We start from the raw sequence: 22,965 nt of genomic DNA, 5'->3' as shown, positions 1-22,965 counted from the left end.
ATATAAGGGCTCAGTTGACTGTGACGTCACGGGCACGTCAAAGCGTTCGCTTCTTCACGTCAGGAGATCAAAGCGTTCGCTACGTCACATCAGGCGATCAAAGCGTTCGCTTCTTCACGTCGCACGCATGCGCACTGTCTGTGTTTTGAACTCCCACGCACAGGCTTCCCGACTTAAACCGCTAATAAATTCTTACATACACATCGTGTTGGTGTAAAATACAGTATCTGGAAGCGAAAGGACATTTAGCCTCGTTATTTACTCTCTTAAAATGCACAACACCCATATATAAAGTAAACGGACGGACACTGCAGCGAAACGGAGCTCTAATCTCCGAGTGTACAACCTCTGGACCCAGCGTGATCATCACCTGTTAATATGCTAACATGACTAACGCCAGCATCACTGCACGTAGCTCCGCTTATTTAAGCTCGTGTTAGCCTAAATACGTTCCAGCAGTACTAGCCAGCAGCCGTTTTTAATAAGTTAACGTGCTCTTGACAAATAAACCCTGCAGAAGCTCATACTGAACCAGCACTGAGCGCAGTTACCTGCTTGTACTTACAAGCACTGAGTAAGGCTGAATAAAATGAAGGCTGTCCAGTCACTGTGCTATGCCAAAGTTGAACAAATGTCTGATATCGTCTGAATATTTCTTAATGAGGTATTGTTCACAAAGTTACCCGTGCAGTGCTCTATACAGCTTACATCCTTTGAGAGAAATCATTTCAACTATTAATATTTGTTGTCCAATACTCAGGAGCTGCCCTCAGATTCAGACCTCAGCACCACTCAGTGACAACAGAAAACTCATCCTTTTTCTTCACTCTTTGTAGCAACTCCAAAATTAACCGATGAAAATAGTACATAGGTTAAAGTACCACATGATGTACTGTCAGTGAAAGCTGCACTTGTTTTATTGATAAAGTTAAAGAAAAAAGTCAAAGGGATTAATCATCCATGTAACTGTGTCACTATAAAACACTTTAAAACAGGCTTTAAACAAAGTGATTTTAAGCATTCCACATGAGCTTTTCAAGAATTTGCGTCACTTAAAGCACATTATGTCAGTTTGTTTAAGAAGCAGGGTTGTAGCCATTTCATTATGATGTCACTCTCAAAGATCACAGAGCAGATCACATAGCATTTGTAGAATCAAGAGATCTGGTACAAAGACGTGCATGTGGTGTCTTATTGCACCCCAAAATGATATGTGGCGGGATCTTTTAGTGGTTTTTGTACAGCGGATCGGTTAATTTGTGCGCGCATACCACCCCAAATGTACCTTGCATTCAAGAAAGACCTCAACTGTTACTGGAACATATGGCTCAGCTAAACTGCAGGTCCAGGTTTACAGGTCAGCTGTATTTCTGCTACATGCACATGGAATTGACACTTCATTGCATATACATCTGCCTCCCGTTCCTTTTGTTGTTTTAGGTTAATACTTTAAAAGGCAATTTAAAAAATGAAATAACGTGAGAGTTATGTCAGGTGGCATTGTATGTGTGTGAAAGCTGTACATTTCTCCTCAAATCAATGTTTTGATTCAGTGTGTCAACCCATGTGGTACTTTAAATTACACAAATGAAGGTTTAGAGTACTGCAGTCTAGTAGGTATTGACTCAAGCAAGATTTAAAAAGCATTACAATTTGATCATGACCCTAATTCAGAAAGCATTAATTTTTTCCTGCAAAAGAACACAACCTCCAGGCTTTTTCAGCATTGTCAGTTTGTGCAAAGAATCATTTTCCACTACATGTACAACAGGTGAAAAACAAATTAAAATAAACAAATTAAACCTCCCAAGTGTTTTTTTTTATTACTATTATTTTTCATTTCCTAAAGATTAATTGAAAGGTCCATGGAGTTTGGAGGGTGAGGACCCAGGAAACCGCAACAAGGAGGAGAGGGACAGAAAATGGCAAGTCACAAAGGAGGCCTTGGAGACCATGATGAAAATGTCCACCTCACTCAGGCTTTTTGCTTTAGACTTTCCATTCTGGACCAATCTATGTGCAGAAATGTGCCTAAAACCCTGAAAACTGTTAAACTTACCACAGATATTCACTTAGTGTCTATAATAACAACATTTAATAGTTTCATGAATTGTGTTCATCTCATACCCAAATCACCTTTATCAAATTCTACTCTAAATTCTGCTCTAATACAATACCAGTACTCATGACCAGAGTGCACAAATGCAACATTGTTTTTTCATACTTGACAACACAATAAAACACAAGAAAAATCAGAATATGTTTGAGATTAGGATTTTTATTTGATGGTAAATCTATTTTTTTATGTCAGGTTTTTTTTTTAAATTTCATTTTGTTTTACTTTGATGCTATAATGGATGATTTTAAAATTCAGTTAAATCTAAGATTATATAGCATCACAGCAAAACAAGAGTCTCCTCAAGGTGCTTTATATTGTAAGGTGAAAACCCTACAGTATTAGCAGGAAAATACCCAACAATCAAAAGATCCCCTTTGAGCAAGCACTAGGCGACAGTGGGGAGGAAAAACTCCTTTGATAAGGAGAAACCTCCAGCAGAACCAGGCTCAAGAAGGGGCGGCCATCTGCTGCGACCGGTTGGGGGTGATGGAGAGACAATATAGGGAGACAAGATGAAATATACTTCTGTTGGCCAATTACATTGTTTTTGAATAAATTATTAAATGCTTCGAGATCTTTAAAGAAGCATTGTAGTGTGTGTGTGTGTGTGTGGGGGGGGGGGGGGGGGGGGGGGGGTGAAGCTGGTCTTTTAGTCATCGCTGCTGCCCTCAAAGCAGCCCCTAAACGGCTTCATTAAAGCTTTTCCCACTGCTTGAAAGAACCTTGTAATTTTAGACTTCAGTGGGGGATTGAGTACAACCTCAATAGTCATGTCCAGGAGATCCAGAAAAAGTTCATCAAAAGTGTAATCATCTGGTGTAAGAGCCGAATGTACAAACTGATCTGCAGAGTCAAGCTCCTTTATAAGGGCCTTACTCATTTTCTTTAGCATCCGCCGTTTGTTATTTTTAAGAGCACTCAGATATCCTGGGACTCTGACCTTATCTAGAAGCAGATCTGTAAGACGCCTGGTGATCGCTTCGTATTCTTCTATATTCAGAGTGCTTGTGTCGAAACTACATTTCTCCAGGAGCTTATCTAACAGACAGTTACTGAAGTCTCTGACAATTTTCTCAGACTCCTCCTGTAAGTTTTCAGAGGTTGATGGCTGACTTTGAGCTTCTGTAAGCCCAGCTTCAGTGATTGGTTCAGGCTCAGGGCTGTTTTCTGGGGGTGGGCCCTGCTCTAGTACACTCACGCAGGAGACTGTTTCATTTTTGGGAGGACAATCTGGACGTGACTCTGGTTCAGACAGTCTGTCATTTTCTTTTTGCTCTGTTGGAGTCAGTGCTCTTAAAATCACATCCTGGATGTCTCCCACGGCACCAGAAATCTTGTCACTTTGGACAGTTTGATCCAAAGCATCATTCTCTAACCACAGAAGAGTGTTTTGCAAAAACTTTTGCACTGAGTCTTCTACAGTCACATAGAGGACCTCGGGCGAAAAGGGTAACTCATCTGTTGGCTCTGCAGACCTAGAGATCACAGAGTCTGAAAGACATTTTCCTGATAGCATCACAGGGAGTACATATCTTTCAGTTGACTGGAGATAGTCATACACTTTATCTGTCAACTCCCTGGAAAACATCTCAGTTTCCTTTATCTTTTCCAGGGGGTTCCAGATACGGTTAAAATGTTCTGGCCCGTTTAATTTATTAAACATTTGTTCAAGAATGGGTTTGATGGTGTTATAATCAACTGGGGAAGAACTTTTAAACATGCTTTCCATCACTGGTGTGTTTACATAGCTACAAAAAGAACTGTAGTTGTCCAAACAATCTGCTGTCTGATCATCAAGAGACTTGACCGGTTCGTGGAGACAGACGAAGAACCTTTTGTTTTTCTTCACCAGGTGTTTTATCTCTCTGATCATTTTGTAAAACTGCTTTTTGGCAAAAGCGCAGAAGCAGTCTTTGTGCAGCTTTTGGTCATTGCTTTTTCTGGATGGGATGCATGACGCGAAAAAGTTTTTCACCTTTTGGATAATTGCCTGCACATTAAAAGCAGGTTCGCGTGAGTCACATTTCTCACTAGATGTGACATCTTCACCATCAAAAGACTGCAGATGATCAATTATTGTGTTTACAATGTCAGCTGCAGCTATTTCTGCTGGCGTGCTGGGACGCTGGAGACTTTCAGCTGTCTCAGCATCTGTGCACGTCTCGATTTCTGTGTCATCTTCGGCATTGGAATACTTCAGAGTGTCAAGTATTGCAATGATAACATCAGCCACGATCACTTCACCTGGGGTGCTGGAACGACTTTCCGCCATCTCTCCAGTTTCACTTCCTTTTTTCTCTACAGGCGTCGTGTCATTTTCATCCTTATTGTCCTCTGTGATTCCTGTGTCTGTGCTCCATTTGGTGAGAGCGCTGCTCACCTCCTCAACAACCATTGCCTTCTCAGAGATCTTTGATTCAGTACTCTCTGCTCTTGAATTAGACGGGCTAGGGGAACTAGCTGCGCCGCCCTTTGACATGCACTGGCTGCTTAGCTTACCTGCACATTTTTCCAAACATGAGGCTGCGTGAGAGACCATGCGTCGAAGGTTTTTTGTGGTTGTCATTTTTCCACTGACATAAACGGCAGGATCTGACCGTAAATCCGGGTTGTTTAAGAGTAGAGTCAGAGCTGAGTTGACCTTTTCTGAGATCTCCGATTCAATCAGTTTTGTCAGCTTCTTACTGGACTGACAGTTTTCATGGGGGATGTTAAGAGCGATGCCAAAGCTGGTTGAAAGAGAGTCTCCCAGCGACGGAGCTATTTTTGCCACAGGTATGCTGATATCTGTTTGGGACAATTCGTCTGTCATTAACTCCTGAAGTGTGGGAAGTGCAGATTTCAGGATGCCGGTAGAAACTATCTGAATGATTTCGATTATCATATCAGCCAGTAATGCTTGGAGATCAGAGTCCCAGATTCCCTGTTCAATCATTCCCCATTGTACCTGGGAGAACTGATCAAAACACTTGGTTATAGCAGGTAAAATATGCTCGGGAATAATGGGGATAGAGCCTGTAGTCTGAAATTCAGCCATTGTGGACGTTTGTGTGTCAGTAAAATTATTTGAAGGACTTTGAAAATCTAAGTTTCTAGAGTGTGAAGATCGCGGTCTGTACATCTCATTTACTTAACGTTAAGTAGTAGAATGTGAGTCCTGGCGGGGTCTATATAAGGGCTCAGTTGACTGTGACGTCACGGGCACGTCAAAGCGTTCGCTTCTTCACGTCAGGAGATCAAAGCGTTCGCTACGTCACATCAGGCGATCAAAGCGTTCGCTTCTTCACGTCGCACGCATGCGCACTGTCTGTGTTTTGAACTCCCACGCACAGGCTTCCCGACTTAAACCGCTAATAAATTCTTACATACACATCGTGTTGGTGTAAAATACAGTATCTGGAAGCGAAAGGACATTTAGCCTCGTTATTTACTCTCTTAAAATGCACAACACCCATATATAAAGTAAACGGACGGACACTGCAGCGAAACGGAGCTCTAATCTCCGAGTGTACAACCTCTGGACCCAGCGTGATCATCACCTGTTAATATGCTAACATGACTAACGCCAGCATCACTGCACGTAGCTCCGCTTATTTAAGCTCGTGTTAGCCTAAATACGTTCCAGCAGTACTAGCCAGCAGCCGTTTTTAATAAGTTAACGTGCTCTTGACAAATAAACCCTGCAGAAGCTCATACTGAACCAGCACTGAGCGCAGTTACCTGCTTGTACTTACAAGCACTGAGTAAGGCTGAATAAAATGAAGGCTGTCCAGTCACTGTGCTATGCCAAAGTTGAACAAATGTCTGATATCGTCTGAATATTTCTTAATGAGGTATTGTTCACAAAGTTACCCGTGCAGTGCTCTATACAGCTTACATCCTTTGAGAGAAATCATTTCAACTATTAATATTTGTTGTCCAATACTCAGGAGCTGCCCTCAGATTCAGACCTCAGCACCACTCAGTGACAACAGAAAACTCATCCTTTTTCTTCACTCTTTGTAGCAACTCCAAAATTAACCGATGAAAATAGTACATAGGTTAAAGTACCACATGATGTACTGTCAGTGAAAGCTGCACTTGTTTTATTGATAAAGTTAAAGAAAAAAGTCAAAGGGATTAATCATCCATGTAACTGTGTCACTATAAAACACTTTAAAACAGGCTTTAAACAAAGTGATTTTAAGCATTCCACATGAGCTTTTCAAGAATTTGCGTCACTTAAAGCACATTATGTCAGTTTGTTTAAGAAGCAGGGTTGTAGCCATTTCATTATGATGTCACTCTCAAAGATCACAGAGCAGATCACATAGCATTTGTAGAATCAAGAGATCTGGTACAAAGACGTGCATGTGGTGTCTTATTGCACCCCAAAATGATATGTGGCGGGATCTTTTAGTGGTTTTTGTACAGCGGATCGGTTAATTTGTGCGCGCATACCACCCCAAATGTACCTTGCATTCAAGAAAGACCTCAACTGTTACTGGAACATATGGCTCAGCTAAACTGCAGGTCCAGGTTTACAGGTCAGCTGTATTTCTGCTACATGCACATGGAATTGACACTTCATTGCATATACATCTGCCTCCCGTTCCTTTTGTTGTTTTAGGTTAATACTTTAAAAGGCAATTTAAAAAATGAAATAACGTGAGAGTTATGTCAGGTGGCATTGTATGTGTGTGAAAGCTGTACATTTCTCCTCAAATCAATGTTTTGATTCAGTGTGTCAACCCATGTGGTACTTTAAATTACACAAATGAAGGTTTAGAGTACTGCAGTCTAGTAGGTATTGACTCAAGCAAGATTTAAAAAGCATTACAATTTGATCATGACCCTAATTCAGAAAGCATTAATTTTTTCCTGCAAAAGAACACAACCTCCAGGCTTTTTCAGCATTGTCAGTTTGTGCAAAGAATCATTTTCCACTACATGTACAACAGGTGAAAAACAAATTAAAATAAACAAATTAAACCTCCCAAGTGTTTTTTTTTATTACTATTATTTTTCATTTCCTAAAGATTAATTGAAAGGTCCATGGAGTTTGGAGGGTGAGGACCCAGGAAACCGCAACAAGGAGGAGAGGGACAGAAAATGGCAAGTCACAAAGGAGGCCTTGGAGACCATGATGAAAATGTCCACCTCACTCAGGCTTTTTGCTTTAGACTTTCCATTCTGGACCAATCTATGTGCAGAAATGTGCCTAAAACCCTGAAAACTGTTAAACTTACCACAGATATTCACTTAGTGTCTATAATAACAACATTTAATAGTTTCATGAATTGTGTTCATCTCATACCCAAACCACCTTTATCAAATTCTACTCTAAATTCTGCTCTAATACAATACCAGTACTCATGACCAGAGTGCACAAATGCAACATTGTTTTTTCATACTTGACAACACAATAAAACACAAGAAAAATCAGAATATGTTTGAGATTAGGATTTTTATTTGATGGTAAATCTATTTTTTTATGTCAGGTTTTTTTTTTTAAATTTCATTTTGTTTTACTTTGATGCTATAATGGATGATTTTAAAATTCAGTTAAATCTAAGATTATATAGCATCGCAGCAAAACAAGAGTCTCCTCAAGGTGCTTTATATTGTAAGGTGAAAACCCTACAGTATTAGCAGGAAAATACCCAACAATCAAAAGATCCCCTTTGAGCAAGCACTAGGCGACAGTGGGGAGGAAAAACTCCTTTGATAAGGAGAAACCTCCAGCAGAACCAGGCTCAAGAAGGGGCGGCCATCTGCTGCGACCGGTTGGGGGTGATGGAGAGACAATATAGGGAGACAAGATGAAATATACTTCTGTTGGCCAATTACATTGTTTTTGAATAAATTATTAAATGCTTCGAGATCTTTAAAGAAGCATTGTAGTGTGTGTGTGTGTGGGGGGGGTGAAGCTGGTCTTTTAGTCATCGCTGCTGCCCTCAAAGCAGCTCCTAAACGGCTTCATTAAAGCTTTTCCCACTGCTTGAAAGAATCTTGTAATTTTAGACTTCAGTGGGGGATTGAGTACAACCTCAATAGTCATGTCCAGGAGATCCAGAAAAAGTTCATCAAAAGTGTAATCATCTGGTGTAAGAGCCGAATGTACAAACTGATCTGCAGAGTCAAGCTCCTTTATAAGGGCCTTACTCATTTTCTTTAGCATCCGCCGTTTGTTATTTTAAGAGCACTCAGATATCCTGGGACTCTGACCTTATCTAGAAGCAGATCTGTAAGACGCCTGGTGATCGCTTCGTATTTTTCTATATTCAGAGTGTTTGGGTCGAAACTACATTTCTCCAGGAGCTTATCTAACAGACAGTTACTGAAGTCTCTGACAATTTTCTCAGACTCCTCCTGTAAGTTTTCAGAGGTTGATGGCTGACTTTGAGCTTCTGTAAGCCCAGCTTCAGTGATTGGTTCAGGCTCAGGGCTGTTTTCTGGGGGTGGGCCCTGCTCTAGTACACTCACGCAGGAGTCCAGTGACTTATGACATCGTGATTGAGGAGTTATAGAGTCTTAATGTCTGAATGATCTGTGAAAGCGCTCCTTCCTGCAGCGAGGGTGTTTCAGTCTCTGTCTAAAGGAGCTGCTCAGCCCACTCACAGACTCATGCAGTGGGTGATGTGGGTTGTTCATGATGGATGTCAGCTTTACTAACATCCTCCCCTCACCAACCACCTCCACAGACTCCAGGGGACATCCCAGCACGGAGCTAGACCTCCGCACCAGTTTGTCAATCCTGCTCCTGTCCCTGTCCGTGCATCCACTCCCCCAGCAGGCCACTGCATAGAAAAGAGCAGATGCTACCACAGTGTCATAGAATGTCCTTAACAGAGTCCTGCAGACTCCGAAGGACCTCAGTCTCCTCAGCAGGTGGAGTCGACTCTGGCCCTTCTTATTCAGGATGTCTGTATTTGTAGTCCAGTCCAGTTTATTGTTGAGGTGAACACCCAGGTACTTATAAGAGTCCACTATCTCAATGTCTTTCCCTTGGATGTCCACTGGTGTTGTAGGGGGTGACTTCCTCCTGAAGTCTATGATCATCTCCTTTGACTTGCCGGCGTTGATTTGGAGTACGTTGGTCTCACACCAGCCAACAAAGTCACTGATGACCCCCCTGTATTCCTGATCATTCCCGTCTGATACGCATCCAATGATCGCTGTATCATCTGAGAACTTCTGTAGATGGCAATTGTCTGAATTATAACAGAAGTCTGAAGTGTAAAGGCTGAACAGGAAAGGTGAGAGCTGCAGATTACCACCTCGGACACACAGTCATGGAGCCTCACATACTGTGGTCTGTTGGTAAGGTAGTCGATGGTCCATGCAGTCAGCTGTTTGCCTACTCCGGCTCCCTCCAGCTTCCCTCTCAGTAGTGCAGGTTGGATGGTGTTGAAAGCACTGGAGAAGTCAAAAAACATGATCCTCACAGTGCTCCCCGCCTGCTCTAGGTGAGAGAGGGATCAGTGTACCAGGTAGATGACAGCGTCATCCACCCCAATTCCAGAACGGTAGGCGAAATGCAGGGGGTCCATCACTGAGCCCACCAGTGGCCGAAGGTGGTGCAGGATGAGCCGTTCCATGGTCTTCATCAGATGAGAAGTCAAGGCAACAGGCCTGAAGTGGTTGGGCTCCCTGGGGTGTGCGATTTTTGGCACCGGAACCACACAGGAAGTCTTCCACAGTTCAGGAACCCTCTCCAGGCTCAGGCTCAGGTTGAAGATGTACAGGGCCACCTGACAGAGCTGGTCTGCACAGTCCCTGAGCAGTCTGGAGCAGATTCCATCCGGACCTGCTGCCTTCCTTGCCTTCGTCCTCTTGAGCTGATTTCTCACCTGATCAGCTGTGAAGTAGATGTGAGGCTGGGCTGGAGTGGGGACTGGGGCTGGCTTTGTTGTGGGTAGATGTGTGGATAGGGGTGAAGCAGGGTTGTGGTGAGAGGAGAGCTCAGGTGACTCAGGTGACAATGGCATTGCACCCGGAGGGGGGGCGGCAACTGGAGGGGGGTTAATGGAACCTGGGGGGTGGGAGAGGAGCCATTGTCAAATCTGTTAAAAAACAGATTCAAGTCGTTAGCCCACCCCCGGCCAGCAGACACTGTGGCTCCTCCATTGTCCTGGAAGTGTCCAGAGATTTTTTTCATGTTCCTCCAGACTTCTCTGACGTTTTTCGTCAGACGTCAAACGTTGTTTGCGCCAGAAAGAGGAAACCGCCGGATGTCGCGCTAAACAACAGCAGCATGTTTAAGCTTGATCAGCTGTTGTTAGAATTTATTTAATATTACTTTCTAGTATCAGCTGATGTTTGCTGGAGCCACAGCTGTAAAAGCTGCTGGTCATGATATCGGTTTGGTTATCTGGTGAGAGGGAAACATGAAGATGAAACCAGGAGATGTCCTTACTGAATCATCAGAGCTGAACAGGTGATGGAGAAACAGGTTTACCTTTTAGGTGACATGACTGAGTTGAAGGGAAGTTATGAACTGTTTCTGAGAGACAAATAACACCAGGATCCTTTTCTATGTAGCTGACAGCTGTTAACTGTGCAGGGGCGGGTCTAGCAAAGTTTTGCCAGGGGGACAGGTAGGGCATTAACAGGGAGAGGGGGGCACAAAGAAATACTTTTCTTTCTTATTCTCATTTAAAATGTCTGGCTTTTAAAAAATAATTATCTGAATCTTACAACAAACAATTGATAGATTGATACATATATACCATCAAAACAGTGAACATCACTGTCACAACAGCGTTTGTTTTCATTCAAAGGCTTTACTGCAAACGCGTTACTGCCCATTTCTGTACATCACAGCGCTACCATAGACTTGTTATATTTTTCTTTCTTTAAATATAGGATTTAATTTACAGGGTAATAAAGAATTAGTATTGGTATAGAATTTATTTATACAATCCCATAATACTGTATTCTAAAATAAGTGCGCACATTTTAGTTTATACTGTTGATTTATTCTTTCTTTGTTTTCTGAGTCACCTCAGTGGAAGCTGCTCCCAGTCCCTTGGTTGATGAGCTAATAGGTGGGAAAGGGGCGGAGCAAGCCTCTATGGAGACCTGCAAATTGGGTCATACCACATCTCTGGATCATAGGGGGGGGATTTGTTATATAAGTTTCTGTTAGATTTTTGTGTGTTCTACCCTTTTATGTGTCTTTGTGGGCTGATCAGGCACTATTTAAGTTTCTCCTTTGTCTCATTTAAGTAGGTCAGTTTGAGTTAGTAGCTTTGGTTGTTACCGGCTTTTGAGTAGAGTTCTGTTACTTTGACTTTTTTTGTGGGCCCAAGATTTAGAATTTTTTTTGTATAATTTAACCAAGTTTGGTTTTTGGGTTAAATAAAACTTCTTCTTTTTTTTTTTACTTTAATCTGTGCCTGACTTTCCTTTACTGCTCTGTGCATCACATCATCATATTATAAAACATATGTAACCAGTGTACGTTTTACAGGATACATAATTTATATGTCTCTAATTTACCTTTAGTGCTGCGGGTGCTATCCAACTCATAGTGCCATCACAAGCTGTTTTTTAAGGTGAAATGTTGCATGTTATGAGTTGACCTCAGTCAACACACATTAAATGCCATTATGACTTTTGACCTTTCAGTTTGTTTTTAGTTCTTTTGTGTTGTGCTTTAGTAAAGTAAAATGCAGTTGTGAATTAATTTCAACTGGATTACAGTTAATGTGAACATTTTATTGCCAGCTGAAGAAAAATAAAAAGTGGCCTTGCTGCAGGCTTCCATATGATATTAACAAACTTGGGCTTCTGTACAGGTTTATAAGCACATAAAAGTATGATTGCTATAGTTGGATAGTTGGTTATAAAACCTACAGTTATTCTAATGGCCTCCTGAGGCTGGCCCCAAAAGATTTCTCCATAAACTCCAATGCTAAAATCCTCCGTACTGTACTTAAAAAGGTTTTTCCACTGGAGATAGTTTCCCTCTTTACAGCAACTGTACAAATGTTATAATTCATTCATTTGGATACTAGTAAGGCTTAGAGTTAGGGACATGGTCACAGGTATGCAGGGAGCTGTGGCAGATTGCTGTTTTTTAGGCTTCACCTCAACTAATACAAGTCACTCTGCTGGAACTTTCAACAATGTTTGTACCGTTTTAAGCATTTAAACTGGAATTAACTGACTGATGTTAGCTGTGGTGTACAACCTGTTCAAGAAGTTCGTGGCTTTAATGTTCCACATGGTTTAATGCATTTAAATAATTTAGTTTTATGGTATGTATTAAAAAAAAGCATGACACCATACTGGCTATGCATCATTTACATACAGTTTGTGGATTAAACTAGCAGTCAAGGCAATCCTTTGGTTGCAAACATTTCATTAGAGACAGTGACCTCTACTGGAATGGATAACTGATAACTTTTCAAAGTGAACTGTAATGGAGCTGTTTTGTTCCATTTGATGTGAACACAGCAATGTGGAGTTTAAAGTTTATTTTGCCAGTTGGCTGAGAAATAACCACAGTTATAAGCCTCACAGCTATTATTTTATTTTTCAGGGTCTTTGAAAAAAAGCATCATAAGCCACTGGGGAAGTAGTTAAAGTAGTTTAAGGATGTATTTTGAATTTGCATTTTTTTTAAATGGTGACAATCATTAACTAGTGTTTCCAACAAATTAGAATTTAAGTAAAAGTAAATACATAAATAAATAAAAATCCAACATTTACCTATTGGTAAATATTACGGGGAAGGGCGCTAGTTAGTGAACGTGATTAGGCGGAGATCTCATCTGACATAATTAACACACTGCTGTTAATCGTGTCGCCGCCTATAATTTATCTTTGGAGTAGTGGCGCCCCCTGGAGACAAGCAGTTAAAACTAGCGCCACCTCAAGCTAAATCAAATTCTGTTTGCTTGCTCTTTAACAATATTTTCGTGCCATCATTGGGCCTGATCTCTATAGACATTCAATTTCACTAGGATAAATCTGCTTGCCACCTGGCAAGACAGGCGACACCTCGGGGCCCCAGGCCAGAGAGTTCACAAACTTTAAACTGCAGCAGTGGCAATGTGCAAATTTTGCAAGGATAGTATGAGAAACCTGGCCTCCCTAAGGGGGCCCTACAACGGAGATGGGAGGGGTCGTCTGTGAATTTTTGCCAAGGGTCAGAACAGATCACCACTGATGACGATGGAGCAGCACGTGACCATTTTCTCAGGCTAGACACCCGCAGACTGACTGCTGCTCCAACGTTTGACCACAAGGTGGAAATAAAACATCAGACAAAAATGCAATAGAAGTTGCATTTTTATGAAGTGAATTCATCCATCCATCCGCTTCCGCTTATCCTTTTCAGGGTCGCGGGGGGGCGCTGGAGCCTATCACAGCTATGAAGTGAATTCCAGCATATTTATTTTTATTTTAATTCACGCTCTTTATCTTCAAATTCCTGTTATTACCAGATACGATTCAATTATAATCCACTTTATTTCTTGTTCCTGGTTTTCTTTCTTTGCTGCCATAATGGTACTCAAAGCGTGGGGAGTAAATTACCTTATTTTTCCCTCTCAGTAGTCAAGTCAGCTTATATAAATTATCTTCTGCACGCCTCCAGTTTTTCCATGTTTGCAGATTATCTTAAAACAGGTATTCATTTAAATCCGAGTTTGATCACTACATCGCTGAAATTCCTGGGGGATTTTCCAGTGTTACTTTTATTTTGTTTTATTTTAGATTTATTTTTTGGAAAATTTGTGTGTGTGTGTGTGTGTGTGTGTGGGCCTGAGTGTAGAATCGGGCTTAAGTAAACATTTGGCCACAGCCTTGTGTATGGCGTTCTAATTAAAGTGGACAACTTCCTACTAATTAGTAAAACACTCCTTGAGCTTTAAAGGGAAAACCCAAAGGGCACGGTATCCCGAGGGCCCTTTGAAATATGCACAGGAAAAAATTAATAACTTGGCTATCCAACATCAAGCAAGGAAATAATTAGGGTTTTTTGTTTTTTTGTCCTGGTTTTTGACTCTCACTACATGTAGTTTTATCAGGTCAAGGTAACAGGAATGTGATAGCAGGGAGGTTTTTACCCGTCGGACAGCAGAGGGCAGCATAACAGTATGTGAGATGCTTTCAGTTATTGTATATATAGCAGATTTCATCACATTTTTTAGAATATGCCTGCGTTTTGAAAGTAAAGACAGATACACATACTAGAATAAAAGTGGCATGTTTATGTATTTCCAGTGAAAACTGCATTTTGTATCATAAATTAACCAGTAATGTTTTTTATAATAAATGGTAAATGGTAAATGGCCTGCATTTGTATAGGGCTTTACTCAGTCCCTAAGGACCCCAAAGCGCTTTACACTACATTCAGTCATTCACACACACATTCACACACTGGCAATGGCAAGCTACATTGTAGCCACAGCTGCCCTGGGGCGCACTGACAGAGGTAATACTAAAATATCATTTTCCCTGCTGCTATGAGACTTTGTAATATTTTTAATCTTTCTCACTCCAGACAGCCTGGTTTACAATGGCTGATAAAGTACAAAGGCTGCTCTTCTCACCCCTTCCAAATCTCAGAGAGTGGCATTCTTCACATTCCACACCGTTTTCCTTCAAAAGTATAAGTCTTCACACTTAATAACTATTGCTACTCAATACATTGATTTAGAAACCTACAGATGATGTTTTACTTCTATTTATTGCATGTTTTTATTCACTAAAATGCTCCAGGTTTTGTTTGTAAGATGTATTCATTGTCAGAACAGCCACTGGGTGGCACAGTTGCCGCAGCTCATTCCTAAAGTCTTTTATTCAGTCTTTCTGGAGTCGCAGTGCTATTTACTGTACATGACTGCATACTGAAGCACAGATTTCAAAATGTATAAATATGCATAGTAAAAGAAAAATATATACAATGTGCATGAAATGCATTTGTATTAAAAACAACAAAAAATAAATACAACCAATGCTGATAACATGCCAAAATACAACATATACAACAATAAAAATACAAAATTATACAACAACTAAAAAAAAACAATTCGTGTCAGTCATATATATCATTTTTTTTATTGTTTTGTATTGATGGGTTTTGTGTTGTGACTAATTCCTTCTGCTTGATTTGATTTTGATTTAAGTTTGGCAGTCAGTCTGATATTTGAAAAATGAAAAACATGGTAAAACTATCATGTAAGAAGTTAACACAAATTAAGACTTCATGCTACAACAGGCTACTGCGCCTTTCAAACACTGGCAAGTGCAGTCTTAGCTATTACAGCAGCTAAAATGGTCTCTGCCATTTTAGCACTCAACACTTGGTTGAGGGGAACATAACTCATCACCTTCCTTCAGCCTCATACCCAAACTGTCGTGGTGTTCGCTGAAGGTTTTTCCTGCAACAGACAAGACAGTTAACATCATTGTTCTTATTATCAGAATTTAAAGTCTCATCTATTTATAAAATATGCTGATATTTACCTTCTGCTGTTGGATATACACCACAGCATCGTGGACGGTGACAAAGATATGTTGTGGATTCATGTATTTCATCAGCCCACTGGACGTTAGGATCTTTAAAACACTCTCTGTGCACAGAGAACAAGCGGTCAGCATGTATACTCTCTCTAGAAAATATTAAAGCTTCTACATAAAAGTTTGCACAGAATAAAACAGAAAGAAAACAATTAGGAATAAAATATTTGGGGTACATGGGCCTCACCATTGCAGTTAGCCAAATATACATGAACTCCAACTTTCTGGCACTCAGTACACATCTAAAGGGGGGGAAAGCAATAAATTGCACTGATTACAATGCATCAAGAAATAAGGAAAAGCCTATACAGTGACATGGTGTAATTCAGGCTCAATGTTTTCAATTAGGTCTTACTTTCACTGACTAACCTGTGTCAGGAGTCTTGCTCCAGCAACATCAACAAATATCACGCTGCTGCAATCGATTAACACTGCCTGGTCATAGCTTTCAGATGTTTCTGCAGAAAAAATGTATTCATTTGAAAGTTCAAACTATTTGCAATACAAGAACGTCTTCAGAAAATGTTAATATGGTGTTAAAAAGTCTCTTGATATTTTTTTTTAAAAAATTCATGAAATAGCAATTGTATTTAGAATTGTTTACTTGACATACACTTATACAAAGTCATTGCTTACCTGATTTGAAGAACTCATTTTCTGAGGAAAACAATGTGTTTGCAATTCCTCTTTCCTACAAAAAAATACAGGGGGAAGCGGAAAGTTACTGAAGTAAGTATTTTGTATTTTTACCATGTATGTGTACTGTATTTTTTTTTTTTATATTTTGTGACTCAGATTAACGAGGAATAGCAATAATCATACCACAGTGCTGACAGTGGTCTCCCTCTCCCGTTTCTCCAGGGCTTTTATGGCCTTCTCCCGCCTGCGGATCTTCTCTGGTGTCAGGCCCAACAGCCTAATCATTTCCTCCCTGAAGAAGCTACGGTTGCCGTAGTAAATGGGCCCGTTGTAAGTCAGGATTTTCACTCCAGGCACTTCGTAGCACTGTAAGAAAAATAGAAATGCATCACCTGTATTCTTGGATAGTCATACTGCAAATCCACATGAAAATTTGACGAGATATTGACAGGGTGAGAGAAAGTTTGTATATTTCTGGAGCTGGTTGCTCATTTTCATATTTCAAAGAAGAGAAATAACCCTCGCTCACCTTGTTATGGTTCTCCAGAGGTCTGTAAATTTCTGTGTTGCTGGCCCGACCAAGCACTGAACAACCAGCCCTGTTAAATCATAAACTTTAAATTAATGTAAGAAGTTATGATAGACCACATATGTTACTTACATGAAGTATGATGTTTGTGTTTATGTGAGTTTTGTTTTTAGCCTTCCAGATGTGCACATTTTCCCTTATAAGTGCTTTTGCTGGATTGCACTATGGTATTTGTGCAGAGGGAATGGAAAATGTACCTTTGTGTGCGGCAGATGACAGTCATCATAGAGAAGACTACCCCGATAGCCAGGCCAAGGTCCACATTGAGTATCACCACAGAGAGCCAAGTTACAAGCCAAACCATCTACACGCAAACAGAGACACAATAATGCATTGTCTTGTCAGGATATAACAATTAACAATAGATGCCTGTCAGCGTAAATTATGATTAATTCTAGCCTAGCAATTAATGCGAAAGTGCAAGGATCAAGCAATTTATGTGATGTGCTCCCCGTGTTCCAGTAGGTCAGGATTCCAGGGCCCTGATTAATGCTTCTTGGCTTCAGGCAGTGTTTATTTCAAAAAGTCTGGCAACTGATGGTGCCGCAGTTATTGTTTAAAGACAGTACAGGTGACATCAATTTGTCAAATGAACTTGGAATAATTGAGTGTTAGTATTACAAAGTATGGAAGACGTGCATGGAAAAATATTCACAGCATTTCTTTAAATGGCACATACTTCGACACAGTTCAAAGCTGGAGATACTTTTATCCTGCATGATTAAATTAAACATTATAATATACTTCACCCCACCTGTGTAAAATGTTCACTAGACCAAGGAAATCTGTGTCACTAATTCTTAAAGTTACATTAGTTGCTGCACTAATTACTTAGAAGTCTGGATGACAGCTATGAGGCCAGTCTTCTATCTCCATCCACACTGCCAGCAAGAACTTCTGCTGCAATTCTGGAAATTTGAGGAAAAACCCAGCAATATGACATGATGCTTTAACCCTGTAAAGCCTGAACTATATGAAAATGGCCAGAAAATTCTCATTTTTTTAAACTGGAGCATTTATTTAATCTTCAGACCTTTTTAAAAAAAAATAGAAATTAAAATATCAATTTGCATATATGTGTTTTAAATTGTATCATGTTTGCTACTGTCAGCATTTTTGTTCAATTTGTTGCTCAGAGGGTTTTTTTTTGTTTTGTTTTTTTATCATAAACAAACAAAAACAGGTTATGGTTAAAAAAGAAATCCTACTGATGATGTAGAGCAGGGATGCCAAGCTCATTTTACATTACACTTTGATCTCATGTGGGCCGGACCAGCGAAATAGTCCTTTCTGGCAGCGTACAGAAGTTTATCTATATATTTAATCCCTGAGATAGCTATTTATATGTCTATTTGCCGTGTTTTAAAATAAATAAAGATTCTGGCTGCATTAAATAATCATTCTTCTGTTTTCTGGTATTTATTTGTCTTCAGAGGTGAGAAACACTTATCATGTTATAGCTTGCTTTTAAGTGGCCTTACAAAGTCAATTTTACTGATTCTCCACAGGTCAGGTAAGTCTTGGAACTGCAGGAACATCTGTCTGAGGCTGGTAACATTGATGCATGCCAGGACTGCCTGCAGACACAGACAAAGGATAGGATAAGTGAACTTGCCCCCTCTCCTTCTCTAAAGGTTGTTGAGACACATATTTAAGCTCACCTTGGGTAGGAAGTAGAACAGTGGTCCAATTAGCAGAAGAACAATCAGGACAACAAGACTAGTGAACAACCCAGAGAGCTGCACGAATACACCAAAAGATACAAGGATTTCTATGTTAAATGTAAAATTAGCATTTTGTATTCTCTGTGCAGATTGTTTTGGAAATTGAAGCATGTTTTTCTGCTCCTATTATAACATCAGTATAACATCAGTAACGGTACATTTAAGACAGGTGTCAAGTTTTCTGCTCCTTGGTGAGAACTCTTAGTGGAAACTGAATATCATGTATGCTACCTGTGTGTATCCTCCAGCACTCTCGAGTATATTAGTGGTGGCTAAAGTGGCTGAGCTAGGGAAGCAGGTAAAAAAGGATGACACTGTGTTGGAGATCCCATGAGCCAGCAGCTCCTGAAATAAAACACAGGTTCAGTCCAAATACCTGACAGATTTGCAAGAATCGATTTCACCATTTGAACAAGGAGCAGTGACATTCCTACATTTTACCTGGTTGGGGTGTATAGAATATCCATGTTTATCGGCATAAATCATTGCCAGTGACACGGACACAGCATAGCCAACAAATGTTATGGCTATTGTGTCCCCAGCAATGGCAGGGAACATGTGAAAGGCAGGCAATTGTGGCCTCGGGAATCTGAAGACCACAAGATTTGTGAAAATTAGTCAGAGCACTTTTAACTACTGAATGAATCAGTCTTTTATTTTATTTTATTTTATTTTTAAATTAAAGTCTAAAAACTTACCCAGCAGGGATATGGCCAACTATCTCAATGTTGTAAGTGGAGTCCAGTGAGCAGGCATAAGCCACACCTGTGGCAATAATCACCTGAAGCATAAAGTCAGAGTTACAACTGTAAATTATTAAATATATCTTTAGCGTTCACAAAGCTAGTTAACTAACCGTGAGGATCTCCACAGGGATAGGTGTTCGGAGGCGTTTCCTGAAACGCATGTTGAGCTCCTTAACTGGTACCAGGATGGCCAAACACACCAAAGAGATCAGCAGCTCCGCCATGTTAGTGTGAGGCAGGTTTTCCATCACTGATGCTAAAGTCTGAGCACACAAGACCGTGATAAGACTACAAAAAATAACTCTTTGCTCAAATGAGAACACTTCTTCTTCACCAAGCACTGCTTTTTACCTTGAAGAGAGAGAAGGTCCCAGTGTGGCGAGGGAGCCGCAGGCCCAGCATGCTTTGCAGCTGTGAGATGGTGACATGGAAGGCGGCAGCACTGGTGAAGGCCTTAACAATTGGCTCAGATAGGTAGGTGGAGAGAAATCCCAGCTGAAGCGCAAACATGCAGAGCTGGGCGAAAAGAGTTTAATGTAACACTGTGAGTTTGATACACACATACACTATTATTTCACTTTATTGACTTTCTGTGTCTGTTTTACCATAATAATTCCTGAGAGAAGTGCTATAGCTGAGGCCACTCCAATTCTCTGGGCTTCAAAGTCACTCGCTTCAGAAGAACTTGAGTTAATCTCCAGAGGACTGGGAACCAGCTGCTCCACCACAGAGCCAGTCATCAAACTCACTACAGCAAAGGTCCCTGAAAAGAGGCCAAACATATCCATAAAGCAATATAAAAGTAATCTGACTTTAATTCCAAGATATATGCTTCAAATCATTTAACCCTCACATACAGGTGGGGTAACATTGACCTGTTTTTGATAGCCTGAAATGTGATGACTTTTTCTAAAATGAGCCAAAATACAAAAAAGGGAAATATATTATTTACAAGCTAGAAGATTCAGTATATTTAAGCCTTGGTCAAATTTGACCTGCATCTATTGAGACATTGGAAATGGTGTTTTTAGGGAATCTTCAAATTGTGAAACTGTCTGTGTGTATTTTTATGTGATACTGGTGGTTCAAGGGGGACATTGACTCTGTCCCAACAACTGCCTTTGTTCCCATCACATTTACCCAGGTTCCCCCAGTGACAGACTCCAGCTGCTCTTTGAAACTGTGAAATAGGAAAACTGTGTAGCAGCGATCATTTAAGGTGCACAGGAGCCCAGAGGTCATTAAATCTGCAACTGCAAGAACGAGCAATGCCATAAAAGAATCTAATATATATTCTGAGATAAGTGAGATTACAACCAAGATCAATAGAACCATTGTGAGTTTCATATGATTATAAAATTTCAGTGAATGCACTCAGTAGTTTGCAATAAACAAAAGAGTTTTTTTAATAAATACTGATGATATAGATGGTAGTTGTGATTGTAATGGCTTTTTAATTGTAATAGTTTTACATGGTTATATAGTAAATCCCAACAGCTCTAGAATGTTCTGGCCATATTCAAATAATTATTGCTGCTATAAAACAGGACATAAAAACAAACAAACAAACAAACAAACAAAAACCCTCCACCTGCTCTCTGAAACATTAATAAAAGATTAAGGTTCCGTTTAATAATGACATGCAGGGTATTTTACAGAGATCTGTAGTTCGAGATTCAGTATAGACACTTATTACGTGGAAGTTCTTGACCTCATCAAAACTTACAGAGAGGGCATGAAATATGCACAGTATGTGAGGGTTACATCTGATTATGACTCTGCTGTTATCCCAGATTATTGAATTTCATCTTATACACTTCTCTGTGAATAAATAGACACCCTGTGGACTAACACCTTACCTGTGGATACATGGCGACCCGTGCCAAAAAACATATAAAGGACAACAGGAAAGAAAGAGGTGTAAAGACCAAATATCGGAGCCACGGATGTGAGCAGAGCAAAGGCCATGCCTGTTTAGAGGGGGGAAAGAAGAAGAAGAGAAGGAAAGGACAGTTAATGGTGTGTTGCTTCTCTTTCATTTAGGAATTTACGATCTGTTCCTGTTCTTCACACTAAGGCGATGAATGTGCAGTGTGACCAGATCAGACACCAACTATGTAAATGTACATTTAAGAAGTTTGAAGTTTACAGTTGAAACATTTTTGAAATACTTGTTCAAAATAAATTTATTTCAAAGTATCAGTATTAATAATGAACTATGTTTTGTCGTGAGATGTTCAATATGTTTTTTTTTGTTAATATTAAATTTTTTCAATGTAGGATTTTAATTTAAAAAAAATGAAAGTACGAGAGAAGCTCCAAGTAATTAATTCTAACGCAAACTTTTTTCTTTTTTCTTTTTCTCGACGCTGTGTTTTCTCACCTTGCGGAATATGAAGAATACCGACTGTGAGTCCTGCTATGGTATCTCCTAGAATCCATTTCTTTAGCTTGTATCTTGGCAGCCAGCTGAAAATGGGCACTCTCTCCCTCAACAGGTGAAGGCAGGCTCGCTTTGAACACCTGCACCTCCCTGCGAGTTTTTCCCGGAGCCGCAAGCTTCCACTGGCGTTATCGTCAGAGCCGTAAGCCTGTTTGAATCGGTCCTCCGTGTAAATGCTCCTGTATACAGCAACAGAAGCGCTCATGTTGTCCCTGCAGAGATGACTAATGACACCGTGCAGCCGCAGCAGTTAACTCAGTAGAGGTGTTGTCAGTTATAATACATTTATAGTTGACTCTCCTCTGACCTCAAGAGCCATTACATTTTCCTGTCAGACTCTAAGTAGCCAATGACATTGCTCATAACTCTACTTTTTTTTTCTTACAGTAATCAACAAGTTTTTTCACATCTTTGTCCAGCCTCAGAAATCATAAAGGTGTGCTGGTCGATTTTCCCCCCGAGAGAAATCCTCTGGGTCCTACTGCTAAAAGTTTTTTTGTTTTTTTTCCCCCAGCAGAAGATAGAAAGCCAGACATACAATCTTCCTGTCCTTCACTCTCAATACCTACTTCTAAACACACACACACTCCTTCACACTGCACAGCTATGTGGGAGGTCAAAGGAGGCACAATTGATAAAGTCATACAATGTATAGCACTGTGAAACTCCTAAAGAGATCAAAGTAGTGTTGCTGGTGGAGCTGAGGTGTAACCTCAAACCATGTCTGTTAACGAGGAGTTCATTTCCGAGAAGGATAAATGTCTGTAGTGGAGGGGGTTGTTTAAACTGTGTAGCCATAAGGAAAAGAGTCTGAATGGTACATGAAACCTCTGTGAAACTCAATCTTACATGGCATCCTGGTTCATGGATCAAACCACACCTTGACTCTGATCAGAGATTGTATGTGATGAGTGAGATCTTCTTTGTCAGACAGGAGCGAATACAAGGGAGCTTTGGATAAATACAAGATAAAACGGGATCTGTGTGTGTGTGTGTTAGCCTGCTGGCCGTATTCTCTGCAAGACGCAACTTGGAAATCTAACCGTATAATCAAAACAGAAATGGCTTTACCGAATGTGTGAGCATGGGCGAAGCAGAGGGAAATCACAGTCTCAAGAAAGGACTGGTCTGAATGGTGGAGATAAAACTAAGGAAATGGAGAATTTATCTTAAAAGTAAACCCAGTTTTG

At 40.3% G+C, this 22,965-nt stretch overlaps 1 protein-coding gene across 1 annotated transcript; it reads right to left on the bottom strand.

Moving 5' to 3' along the window:
- Positions 1-14,834: 14,834 nt before the first annotated feature.
- slc26a10 (solute carrier family 26 member 10) lies at positions 14,835-22,082 on the bottom strand. The gene is made up of 18 exons (XM_084917523.1): positions 21,716-22,082; positions 21,192-21,302; positions 19,938-20,095; positions 19,684-19,848; positions 19,443-19,595; positions 19,285-19,367; positions 19,028-19,175; positions 18,818-18,931; positions 18,524-18,601; positions 18,344-18,439; positions 17,060-17,166; positions 16,803-16,872; positions 16,457-16,639; positions 16,271-16,325; positions 16,004-16,092; positions 15,822-15,876; positions 15,581-15,687; positions 14,835-15,495 (listed from the first exon to the last, which is right to left on the bottom strand). Exons 1-18 carry the CDS (start codon positions 21,978-21,980, stop codon positions 15,457-15,459), a joined length of 2,076 nt encoding a protein of 691 aa, XP_084773649.1. The 5' UTR covers positions 21,981-22,082; the 3' UTR covers positions 14,835-15,456.
- Between the last annotated feature and the right edge of the window lie 883 nt (positions 22,083-22,965).

The sequence above is a fragment of the Perissodus microlepis genome, chromosome 20 (genome assembly GCF_051167445.1).
Source record: "Perissodus microlepis isolate ML-2025 ecotype Zambia chromosome 20, ASM5116744v1, whole genome shotgun sequence".
In the NCBI taxonomy this organism is placed as follows: Eukaryota; Metazoa; Chordata; class Actinopteri; order Cichliformes; family Cichlidae; genus Perissodus; species Perissodus microlepis.
The sequence above is the reverse complement of the archived record's forward strand: the minus strand, read 5'-3'. Positions and strand labels throughout refer to the sequence as shown.

Bases quoted from the DNA above. Each gene is read 5' to 3' on its own strand.
- slc26a10 (XM_084917523.1), bottom strand. From the start codon at position 21,980: ATGAGCGCTTCTGTTGCTGTATACAGGAGCATTTACACGGAGGACCGA. The intron at 19,368-19,442 runs GTTAGTTAACTA...TTTATGCTTCAG, and splicing joins TCCCTGTGGAGATCCTCACG to GTGATTATTGCCACAGGTGT. The intron at 18,602-18,817 runs GTAGCATACATG...GTATTCGTGCAG, and splicing joins GTGCTGGAGGATACACACAG to CTCTCTGGGTTGTTCACTAG.